The 12,943-nt window shown below is 36.5% G+C and overlaps 1 protein-coding gene and 1 non-coding gene across 2 annotated transcripts in view; one reads left to right on the top strand and one right to left on the bottom strand.

Moving 5' to 3' along the window:
- Window positions 1-12,943, top strand: part of STYX (serine/threonine/tyrosine interacting protein) — an 81,157-nt gene that overhangs the window by 25,928 nt on the left and 42,286 nt on the right. Inside the window, 2 exon segments of the mRNA XM_007948337.1 lie at window positions 5,365-5,462; window positions 12,661-12,721. Coding sequence (XP_007946528.1) covers window positions 5,365-5,462; window positions 12,661-12,721 — 159 coding nt within the window.
- Window positions 5,125-5,228, bottom strand: LOC122150725. Its single transcript, XR_006163816.1, has one exon. It is a non-coding gene; the product is annotated as a U6 spliceosomal RNA (small nuclear RNA).

The raw sequence follows: 12,943 nt of genomic DNA on the forward strand, positions 1-12,943 counted from the left end.
TAAACTAGAAACCATTCCCAAGCCTTCTCCTTTTATACAGGAGGCAGACCACATCCCAGAGGCAGCTACTCAGCTGCATGTGGTAGAAACCACCATGAAGTTGATTGCCAGTCTCATCATGGGGAATAACTACCACCAGCTGCCCAGCCACTCAACCAGGCCTAGCCAAGTTGACACACAAACATAACCACCACACTTAGTAAGGTTAAGTGCATATATGTATGTGTGTTTTAATTGAAAGTAACTCAAATTATGCTTTGCAGATTTTAGAGGTCTGCAGCTCCCAGTTAGAAAGCATTGTACTATATAGATGTTCTTTAAGTTAACTGAATTAATGGACTGCTTCAGCTCTGGTGGCATGGTAGTTAAAGCATTGGGCTGCTAACCAGAAGGTTGGCAGTTCAAACCTACTAGCTGCTCCATGGGAAAAAGATGAGGCAGTCTGCTTTCATAAAGATTTACAGTCTTGGACACCCTATGCAGCAATTCTACTCTGTCCTGTAAGGCCCTTTGAGTCAGAATTGACTCTGGCTGTGGGTTTGGTTTTGGTTTGGTCAGTAACACGGTTAAAATGATAGAATCTCATTTTAATATGTGTACCAATGTTGTTGCTACTTCCTAGAGGATTTAACCCATTCTGATGCTTCTTATGACAATACTACTAATTCTCTTTTAATTAGAAATCCTGTCTCTGAGATGTTTTCCCCAAACTTTGGGTATTTAGAAATCAGTATAAAGTTAGGAGCCCTGGTCACACGGTTTAAGTGCTTGGCTGCCAACTGAAAGATCAGTGGTTTGAACCCACCAGCTGTTCGATGTGAGAAATATGTGGCAGTCTTCTTCCATAAAGATTTACAGCCTTGAAAACTCTGTGGGGCAGTTCTACTCTATCTTACTGCATTGCTTTGAGTTGCAAATTGACTTTGTGGCAATGAGTTTGGTTTAAGTTTTCTTCTTATGATATGGTATATACCCACCATTGGTTTTGTAATAGCTGTAGAGTGTTAAATGTTCACTTTATAATTTGATGTGTTCATGAATTTTAGATGATTAGGAGTTTTTAAAAGTTAGTCATTCCCTTTTTTTTTTTTTTAATTTTTACTGTAATTTGGGTAAAAGTTTACAGAGCAAATTCATTTTCCATATAGCAGTCCATATTCATTTTGTTCATGACATTGACTGCAATCCCCACAATGTAACAGCTCTTCCCACTTACTCACTGTAGTTCCCTCTTCCCTGTGTACTTATTTCCTATGCATTCCTACCCCTTGACCTGTTTTCTGTGCAAATAATGCCCTTCTGTTTTCCTATGATTGATCATTCTAAGGAGTGTATCTACTTGGTGTAAATGTTCACCCTATATGCCTGTCTGTTTTTTGGCTGGAACCCATGGGAGTGAGTTCAGTTCCAGACCTGAAGGGTAACTAACTAGGGGCTGTAGTCTTGCGGATTTCACCAGAGTATCAGACCAGTAAACCTGGTCTTTTTTTTTATGATGTTGAATTTGCTGCACATTATTCTTCTACTCTAACCAGGATCTCCTGTGCTGATCCCTTTCTGAGTGGTTGGAAGCAGTAGCCAGGCACCATCTAGTTCTTGTCTCATGGTCATATGGACTGAGGTTCGCATGGTCTGCTAGTTCTTGAACTAATTGTTTCCATGCATCTTTGGCTTTCTTTGTTCTTCTTTGCTCCCGATGAGGAGAGACCAATTGTTGCATCTAGATGACTGCTTGCAAGCTTTTAAGACCCCAGTTGCTACTCACCAAAGTAGGATGTAGAACAGTGTTTATGTGTAATACATTATGCCAGTTGAGCTTGATGTCCCTTGTGACCCTGAGCTCACTGGTCCAACAACTCTCTCTGTCAAGGTGGTTGACTGTGCCTAAGAAGTTAACATAACTCTGACCCCTGTTAGTTCTATTTATATGGACATTCTTCAAGCACATACAAATACATATATAGAAATACTGTCTGCTATCCTTATATAGGATCATGGGTATGTTCCCTTTTGCCTTGACATAGCTGATCATTCAGCCTGTCTACCTGTGTATCCACCCATAGACTAGTGTTTGTTATTATTGATAACACCGTATTGTATATATGTAAAAGTGTTTCTCTTTGTTGTCTGTACCTCTTATGCACCTTTCTGTGTCTTCCTTTTTCTTAGTGTTACTCTTAGTCATTCAGTTTGGTATATTGCCTTTCCCTTCACCCAGATTAATAGTTGTCTCCTACCTATCTAGCAATTTTCCCTCCCCTCCCCTCCCATCCCGGTAACCAACAAAAAATTTTCCTTCCATATATAAACCTTTTCTTGACTTTTTACAGTAGTAGACTAATATGATACTTGTTCTTCTGTGATTGACTTATTTCATTCAGCATAATGTCCTTCAAGTTCATCCACTTTATGTGGTGTTTTGCAGATTATACATTATTTTTTAGTATTGTGTAGTATTCCATTGTGTGTATGTACATACCATAGTTTGGTTATACATCTTCTGCTGATGGGCACTTGGGTTGTTTCCATCTCTTTGCTATTTACAATCATTCCTTTTGAAATTGAAAATTTGTGACTTTTGAGGCATAATAAATAATATTTTAATGGTTTGTTATTGGTAATAAAGTATTAGGGAAGGAGCCTTGTCACACAGTGGTTAAGTGCTTTGCTGCTAACCAAAAGGTGGGTAGTTTGAACCCACCAGCTGCTCTATTAAAGACTAATGGGGCAGTTGGCAATCTGTTTCTGAAAAAAACTTTAGAAACCTTATGAGGCAGTTCTACTCTGTCATAGGGTTGCTATGAGCCAGATCAACTTGATGGCATTTTTTTTTTTTTTTTAATGTATTAGGGTATTAGTAGACAGGTAACCAACTATAGATTTAACTGTGACATACTTTGTAAATGGCAAATAAAAACAAAAGTTATTTCCTAATTATGTAGTATTCACAAAGTACTGGCCTTCAATGTGTTTTTGAGATTTTTTTGTATTCCCTCTATACTTTATAAATATACCTGTAAGTATTTGTTTACAGGTCTATCTACTCACAATCTCTTCTCTCTCAATTTTACCATCACTTTATTAGACTGAGGAAAAGGGCTTGTTTCTGCTGTGGCAAAATTTCATGTCTCCTAACCTTAGTAACCACAGTACAGCCCTTATTTCTTTTCATACCGTTATCTAAAATATTTCCTTTGTCAAAAATAATAAAGGGGAAAAATAAACCTTAGGAAGTTAACTCCTTTTCAAAGAGTAATTTACTTAAGCCTATTTTTTATTACATTCAAATATGGTTTTAATAAAAGGGACAAATTTAGGCTCTTTGCAACTCAAACTATTTTCGCAAACTTTCCCTTTTGAGTGTACATAGTCATAATTTTGTGTAATTGAAAATCCACTGAAAAATACAAAATAATGTGTTCACTATTACATAGGGTTCTATTTTGAGAAGATTTGTTTTTTTATTTAATAATAGTCTGATGTGCCTTTTATCCATAATTATGTGTCTCTTTTAGTTTCTCACATTAATAAAGTAAATGTCAAAATGTTGAATTCATTTTGGCAGTGTGACATAAATGAGATATTGGGTAATGATTAATTCTAGCTTCAGTTATTACTTCCCTTCCTCTAATTCATAATATACTAAGAAAATACAAAAACAATGAACTCTACTCTATAGCAGACATAGGAAAATTTACTATAAAAATTAATATTTAAAACTTGAAATTTATAAAATTATTTTTTAACCTCTCTTGTGAATTTTAGTACTACTGTTCTGGACTATTTAATGCATAAAGTGGGAATTAAGTATATAGGATCATAAACTGAAAGTATCATAGAAAATACAAAGTTGTTAATTCTGATTCTTCATTCCAGCATGAATTTTTATTCATTATTGAATAAGTAATTATTGAGTACCTACTGTGTGTCAGACACTGGTATACATAGTTAATAGGAGCCAGTAAACAAACAAACAGAAAGAATCCTTGCTTTCATGGAATTTAGCCAGTAAAATAAAATGAAACTCACTGAAGCCTATAATCACTTGCAAATAAAAGCATTATTTGGTAATTTCTAGAATTGTTAAATTGCTTTACATATAAAGGCAATGAAAAGCACTATAGAGTGTGGTATCATTGGAGGTGACTTTTTACTTTAAGAGAATTTTAAAGCAGTGAATGATTAGAGTCTGGTTATGTAAATTAATTATGTAAATTAATTGTACTAGAAAAGTGTACTAGAAGGGTATAGAGTAGTTTAGAGTTTTGAGCCCTGGGACTCTATTAATTAGGTCAGTGATGTTGAACTATTTAATAATTTAAGTATTCTATGTCTTAATAGGAGCTCTGGTAGCATAGTGCCTAAGGTACTTGACTGCTAACCAGAAGGCTGGCGGTTCAAACCCACCAGCCGCTCCTCGGAAGGAAGGTTGGACAATCTACTTCTGTAGTGATACTGCCTCGGAAACCCAAGGAGGGTCGCTATGAGTCGGGGCCGACTCGAAGGCACATAACAACAACAACAATGTCTTAATAGTCTCCTCTAAAGAATAAAGGGTACAGTGTATGTATATAAGTACCATTTACTAAACACTTGCAGTATGCCAAACACTGTGCTAAAACACCTATATCATATAATTCACACACCCATTCAGTGTGTAGATAATGCTTTGACCATTTTCATACAAGGAAACTGAGCCAAAGAACTCAAGTCATTAGCAGAGGTGGAATTTAAACCTTGGGCTTACATGACTCTAAAACTCATGCTTTTAACTACTATGTAGTACTACTTCCCAAATAAATTGTGTTTAAGGTTCTATCTAGCTATAAAAAGCTATAAAAGTTTACATCTAGATGTAAAGTGTCCCTTTTAACCTTTTGAGGACATGTAGTGTATTAATCTTGAATCATAGAAAAGTATCTTGCTGATCACTTGAGATACATTATTATGAAATTAAATTTACTTCTCCATACTTTAGACTCATTATTTCTAAAGTAATTATTATTTCTTTCATTAAATTTTATTGTGGTTTGGCTGTAGATGTGCAAAGGGGATTCATTTGACTCTGAATGGTTCATACACATTTTGTTCCATGGCACTGATTACAATCTCAACAATAAACAGAAAAATATGGAATGCTTCCCAAATTTGTGTGTCATCCCTGTGCAGGGGCCATGGTAATCTCTGTATTGTTCCAATTTTAGCATATGGGCTGCTGAAATGAGTACAGTGTGATTTATTTCTACTGTTGGGTCTGTGTATTTATTTTCAAACAACTGTGTTATAGTAAGATGATAATTTTTTCTATTAGCACTATTTCTCTCACCTGTCCCCCTCTTTTTTCCTTTTTCTTTTTTTTTATAGCTACCTGTACTACAGAAACATGGAATAACCCACATAATATGCATAAGACAAAATATTGAAGCAAACTTTATTAAACCAAACTTTCAACAATTATTTAGGTAAGAATTATTACTATGATTTATAAAAATGCTAATGGCAGCAAACGTCTAATGTAGTAGACTTATTTTCAAGTTTATTTTATACTGTAAGATTATTCTGTATATATATCTATTTTGTAAAGATGAGTCATATAGTACATAATCTTAAACATAAATTTCATTTAAAAAAACTTTGGCAATTCATGCACATAATCCAGAATTCAAAGGGTACAAAAATGTATACTGAAAGGTAGGTTTTAGTGTTCTGTAACCTATATACTCAGTTCTCCTCCGTAGAGCCACCCATTGTTAATTCTTGAGTATACATCCAGAGTTAAGTGTTGCATATGCAGGCATATTCATATTCTGTTTATTCAATCATTTTCCTATTGATGGACAGTTAGTTTTCAGAGTTTTGCTGAAATATGGGATAGTGAGTATCCTTGTATTATGTCATTTAATTAATATTTGAATGTATCTATAGAATAAATTTGTAGAAGTGGAATTGATGGCTCTTAGAATATGAGAATTTTGATAGGTGTTGCAAATTGTCCTCCAAAGAGTTCTATCCTTTTAAATTCCTATCAGTTGTGTAAGAGTGACTTTTTCCTTGGTATATCACCATGACAGAATTATGAAACAGTTTACATCTTTCCCAATCTGTTGGTATAAAAATGGTATCTCATGTAATTTTAATTTGGTTTCCTATTTATCTTATAAAAAAGAAATTTGACTAATCATCTATCAGTTTGTCATACTGTGGTGGCTTGTGTATTGCTATGAGGCTGGAGGCTATGCCACTGGCATTTCAAATACCAGCAGGGTCACCCATGGTGGACAGGTTTCAATGGAGCTTCCAGACTGAGACAGACTTGGAAGAAGGAAGGGGCCATCCACTTCTCAAAGAAGTGGCCAGTGGAAACCTTATGAACAGCAGTGAAATACTATCTGAGATACTACTGGAAACCTTTATGAATAGCCCTAAAACATAGTCTGATACAGTGCCGGAAGATGAGCCTCTCAAGTTGGAAGCCACTTAAAATACAGCTGGGGAAGAGCTATCTCATCATAGTGGAGTCGACCATAATGATGTGGATGGAGTAAAGCTTTCAAGACCTGCATATGCTGATGTGGCACGACTCAAAATGGGAAGAAACAGCTGCAAATATCCATTAATAATTAGAACATGGAATGTACAAAGTATGAATCTAAGAAAATTGGAAGTTGTCAAAAAGGAAATGGAATGCATAAAGATTGATATTCTAGCCATTAGTTGAAATGAATCAATTTTGGCCATTTTGGATCAGACAGTCATATGAGCTACTATGCTGGGAATGACAAATTGAAGAGGAATGGCATGACATTCATCATCACAAAGAATTTTTCAAGATCTGTCCTGAAGTACAGTGCTGTCAGTGATAGGATAATATCCATACACCTACAGGGAAGACCAGTTAATACTACTGTTATTCAAATTTATGCACCAACCACCAAAGCCAAAGATGGGGGATTTGAAGATTTTTACCAACTTCTGCAGTCTGAAACTGACCAAATATGCAATCAAGATGTGTTGATTATTGAGGCAAATAACAACAACAACAACAGAATGCAAAAGTTGGAAATGAAGAATCACCAGTAGTTGGAAAATATGGTCTTTTGGTAATAGAAATAATGCTGGAGATTGCATGATAGAACTTTGCAAGACCAACAACTTACTCATTGCAAATACCTTTTTTCAACAACATAAATGGAGGCTGTACACATGGACCTCACCAGATGGAACACACAGGAATCAGATTGACTACATCTGTGCAAAGAGGCAGTGGAGAGCCTTATTTCAGCCAAAATAAGGCTAGGAGCAGACTGCGGAATACCCCATCAATTGTCCATATGCAAGTTCAAGTTGAAGCTGAAGAAAACTAAAACAAGTCTACGAGAGCCAAAATGTGACCTTAATTATATCCCACCTGAATTTAGAGACAATCTAAAGAATAGATTTGACACATTGAACATCAGTGACCAAAAACCAGAGGAATTTTGGGATGACAATAAGAACATCATCCATGAAGAAAGCAAAAGGTCATTAAAAAGACAGGAAAGAAAGATACTGCTGAGATACTACTGGAATACAAAAATGTATATTAGAAGAGACTCTGACACTTGTGCTTGAACAGAGAGGAGCTAAAGCAAATGGAAGAAATGACAAAAGAGCTAAACAGAAGATTTCAAAGAGCAGCTTTAGAAGACAAAGTCAATTATAATGAAATGTGAAAAGACCTGGAGTTAGAAAATCAAAAGGGAAGCACAGGCTTGGCATTTCTCAAGCTGAAAGAACTGAAGAAAAAATTCAAGTCTTGAGTTGTAATATTGAAAGATTCTTTGGGCAAAATACTGAGTAATGCAGGAGACATCAAAAGAAGATGGAAGGAATACAGAGTCACTATACCAAAAAGAATTGCTTGCTATTCATCTATTTCAGGGGATGGCACATGATCAGGAATCAATGGTATTGAAGGAAGAAGTCGAAGCTGCACTGAAGAAATTGGCGAAAAACACAGTTTCAGGAATTGACAGAATACCCATTGAGATATTTCAACAAACAGATGCCATGCTGGAGGCACTTACTCGTCTGTGCCAAGAAATTTGGAGGACAGCTACCTTGCCATCTGAATGGAAAAGATCCATATTTGTACTCATTTCAGTGAAAGGTCATCCCACAGAATGTGGAAATTATTGAACAATATTAATATCACACTCAAGTAAAATCTTGCTGAATATAATTTAAAAACGGTTGTAGCAGTATATTGACAGGGAGCTTCCAGAACTACAAACTGTATTCAGAAGAGGATGTGGAATGAGGGATATCATTGCTGATGTCTGATGGATCTTGGTTGAAAGCAAAGAATACCAGAAAGATGTTTACTTATGTTTTATTGACTGTTCTTGTATTTTCAATTGTGTGGATCATAACAAATTATGGATAACATTGAGAAGAATGGGAATTCCAGAACACTTAATTGTACTCAATGAGAAACCTATACATAGACCAGGAGGCTGTCATTTGGGTAGAACAAGGGTATATACTGCATAGTTTAAAATCTGAAAGGGTGTGTCGGGGTTGTATCCTTTAACCATACTCAGTCTGTCTGGAGGAGGTGCAGCTGGAATGGTCCTTGGAGGCAAGAATGGCCAGACTTCGTCTCACTTACTTAGGTTATGTTATCAGAAGGGACCATTCCCTGGAGAAGGATGTCATGCTTCCTAAGGTGGAGGTACGACAAAAGGGGAAGGCTCTCAACGGGATGGAGTGACACAGTGGCTATGGCAATGGGCTCAAGTGTAGCAAGGATCATGGAGCTGGTGTGGGACCGGGTGATGTTTCTTTCTGCTGTGGATAGGGTCGCTATGAGTCAGAGACTACTCGATGGCACCTAACAACAACAATAGTCAGTCTGTATGCTGACCAAATAATATGAGAAGCTGGACTATATGAAGATGAATGTGGCATCAGGATTGGAGGAAGACTTGTTAACAACCTGCAATATGCAGATGACACAACCTTGCTTGTTGCGGTGTATTGAATTACACGGGATGGCTTTTCTAGCCATAGTCTTTGTAACTCCCACTTTGCCATGAGCAGCTGAGTAGCTGCTTGTTAAAGTCATCCACCTGGGGCAGCAGGAAGTAATCTTCTGGGATGTGCATGCGCTCTCTCTCTTTCTCTCAGGTCTGTAGAACTCTGATGTTGGGATTGGTTAGTTTTGCCACTCTGCCAGGCTTAAAATAAGCCCTCCTAAGGGCAGAGCAGGAATCTCTGATTGCCAGCTGAGAGAGGCTGGAGGCTGAGAGAGACTGAGAACATTCCTGAACTTGAATTGTAGCTAATAAACCCCATAATCTGTGAGTTCTGTGTGACCATCACCGTGAATTACCGAACCCAGGAGAGAGGTGGTGGGTACCACAGGAGGGATGGTTGGTGTTAAGTTTGGTAAGAGGGCTGGAGGGTGGTGGCATGTCTGGCCTCATAAGAACAGGCCTTGGGGTACTGATGATGATTCTGTTTTCCTCTTGTGGAGTTAGAGGAAGTCAGAAGATAGTGCCTCCCTGCCCCTTTAGCACTTGTTGAAAGTGAAGATGACTTGAAGCACTTACTAATGAGGATTAAAGAGTACAAACTGCAGTATGAATTACACCTCGCCATAAAGAAAACAAAAATTCTCTCAACTAGACCAATAAGCAGCATCACGATAAACAGAGAAAAGTTTGAAGTTGTCAAAGATTTCATATTACTTGCTTCCATACTCAACACCCATGGAAGCAGCTGTCAAGAAACAGACAATTTATTGAATTGGGCATATCTGCTGCAAAAGACCTCTTTAAAATGCTGACGAGCAAAGATGTCTCTGAACACTAAGGTGCGCCTAACCCAAGTATGCCTCATAGGCATGTGAAAGCTGGACAGTGAATACAGAAGACCGAAGAAGAGTTGATGGTTTTGAGTTGTGATGTTGGCGAAGAACACTGAAAATACCACGGACTGCCAGAAGAATGAACAAATCTGTCCTAAAGAAGTACAGCTGGAATGCTCCTTGGAAGTGAGAAGAGCCAGACTTCGTCTCACCTACTTTGGTCATATTGTCAGAAGGAACCATTCCCTGGAGAAGGATGTCAGGCTTGGTAAAGTGGAGGGTCAGCAAGAAAGGGGAAAGTCCTCAAGGGGATGGATTGACACAGTGGCTGCAATGATGGACTCAGGTATAGTAAGGATTGTGAGGCTGGCTCAGGACTGGGCAGTATTCGTTCCGTTGCACACAGGGTCACTGTGAGTCAGTGGCAACTTGATGGCACCTGACAACAGCATCTAATGATGTTTCATATTCTTTAATTTTTCAGACATACTAAAAATATTTTAATACTCGATTGTTTGTAAAAATAAAAATAACCTAATGGTTCATCATTATGGGGAGCTCTGGTGGTGTAGTGCCTAAGGCATTTGACTGCTAATGGGAAGGCTTGCGTTTCAAATCCACCAGCCACTCCTTGGAAGGAAGGTTGGGCAATTTACTTCCATAGTGACAACGCTTTGGAAACCCAATGAGGGTTTGCTATGAATGGTTCATCAATACACTCTGAAATATAGTGTGTAAAAATATTCAATAGTATGCTGTGTAACCATTAAGATGAATGAAGTATGTCTATGTGTGTTGATATGGAATAGTCTCTAAGATTTATTACATGAAAAAAATGCAAGTTGTATATGCTTTCAGTATGTTTTAAATCTATCTATATCTATTTATATATTTTTCGTAGCACAATGTCTAAGACATCTGACTGCTAACCAGAAGGTTGGTGGCTCAAACCCACTAGCTGCTCCATGGAAGCAAGACCGGGCAATCTACTTCCATAAAGATATAGTGCCTTGGAAACCCAGTGGGGGTTGCTATGAGTCGAAATAGACTTGACAGCAGTGGGTTTGGTCGAAATAGACTTGACAGCAGTGGGTTTGGGGGTTGGTATATATGTGTGTGTGTGTATATATATATATATTTTTTTTTTAATGTATGTGTATATATATAGTTCTGGTAGCATAGTGCCTAAGGCACTTGACTGCTAACCAGAAGGCTGGCGGTTCAAACCCACCAGCCACCCAGCCACTCCTCGGAAGGAAGGTTGGGGACTCTACTTCTGTAGTGATACCGCCTCGGAAACCCAAGGAGGGGTTGCTATGAGTTGGGTCTGACTTGATGGGACATAACAACAACAACATACATGTATATAAACTATTTTTAAAAAACTTTTTATTGTGATTGGGTGAAAGTTTATAGAGCAAATTGGTTTTCTATTTAACAATTCATATGCATTTTGTTTTGTGGCGTTCATTGCAGTCCTCACCATATAGCAGCACTCTTCCCACTGACTCCTATGGAGTTTCCATTCATCCTTCTTTCCTATCCTTTCTTGCCTTCTGAGCTTTATCTCTGGGCAAATACTACCCTTTGGATCTAATTATATATATTTATATATACTTGCTCTGGACTTAAAGTCTAAAAATTTGACAATAGTTGCTTTTAAGAAGGGAAATAGAAATGTCTGTATTCTAACATAAAATTTATTGAGTTTTTTCTAATTATAAAAGAAATATTCTTTATAAATCTTTTAGAAAATGCAACACAAAACCAGTAAAAGTATTAAAACTCTAGTATTCCCATGATCCAGAGAAAACACTTTAGTAATTTTTTTGTATATTTGTTTCCAAATCTTTCTCTGTTGTATTATGAAATTATGTGTATTAAACAAAGTGGGAATGTATTTTAAAATGCCACAGTATATATGTATAACTTTTATAGAATTTGAATTTTAGTTATTAATGTTCAGGGTACATGATGTTTACTCTAATGGAGGGAACCTTTCTCCTTAGATTTAGGATACTAGCTTCTTAGGGGTTGATAACAGTTATAGTAGTTCTTGACCTTCAAAATGGCATGCAGTAAAATGTTTTAGTTTGACTCTGAATTAACTTTTTGTGAAGTACTATTTTTGTATAGCCTCTAGTTTCACCCAGTCACTTCAGGATAGAGCCATTGTCAGAGTCCTTGTAGTTTTTCTACTGGATTTTCTTTATATACTGAGTTTAACTTTCTTTGATAAACCCTGAATTTATTGAAGTTCCTACGTAGGTGATTGATAAAGAATTAATTTTTAAAGGAATATTGACCTTAAAAATTAATTTCTTAGTTTATTTAGTTAATAAAATGGTGATCCTAAATAAGTTAGAAATGGGAATCTTTCATAAAATAAGACAAACCTCACGTTCTCTCCTTTAAATGTTTTCCAAAGTGTAAAATTCCAGGACAGGTATTCTCTTAGTGAACAAGGAATATTTCATCAGAACATGGCCTTCTATTTTATGAGCTACTCTTCTTTCAGACTTTGGACCATCACCTCTGTTGTTCTCTGTAGAATTTTGAGGAAGGGTCATTGGGCCACGTAGAGAAAAATCTTTTGGTCCTACGGAAATTGGTAGAAACAGAAGAGTAACAGTAAAGATAACAAGGGCTTAAGTATCTTTGTTTTCTGAATCCATCTGATACAGAGGAAGGTTTTTTGCTTAATGATTTTTCACTTTTCATGGTTGCCAAGAAATCTTCAAAGTTAATTTTTTTATGCATAAGGAGAGTTTTATCTGAAATTGTGCTTATAACAAAATACTCTGTTTCAGATATTTAGTCTTGGATATTGCAGATAATCCAGTTGAAAATATAATACGTTTTTTCCCAATGGTAAGTATCAATATTTTAGTATCATTTAAAATTTATTTATGCTCTGACCTTCTAATTATAGTTCCAAAGTTTGATGCTAGTGAAATATAATCCCCTCTTACACTTTTAGTTTCTTATGATTGAAAATTGTGGGATAACTTTTTAAAGAAAATGAATTATTTGTGGAGACTTTTTTAAACATATAATAGTTACATTTGTAGCATTTTGGAAATTTTTTTTTTT

Source organism: Orycteropus afer, unplaced genomic scaffold (assembly GCF_000298275.1).
Source record: "Orycteropus afer afer isolate SDZICR_OR568_19922 unplaced genomic scaffold, OryAfe1.0 scaffold00214, whole genome shotgun sequence".
Taxonomy (NCBI): domain Eukaryota; kingdom Metazoa; phylum Chordata; class Mammalia; order Tubulidentata; family Orycteropodidae; genus Orycteropus; species Orycteropus afer.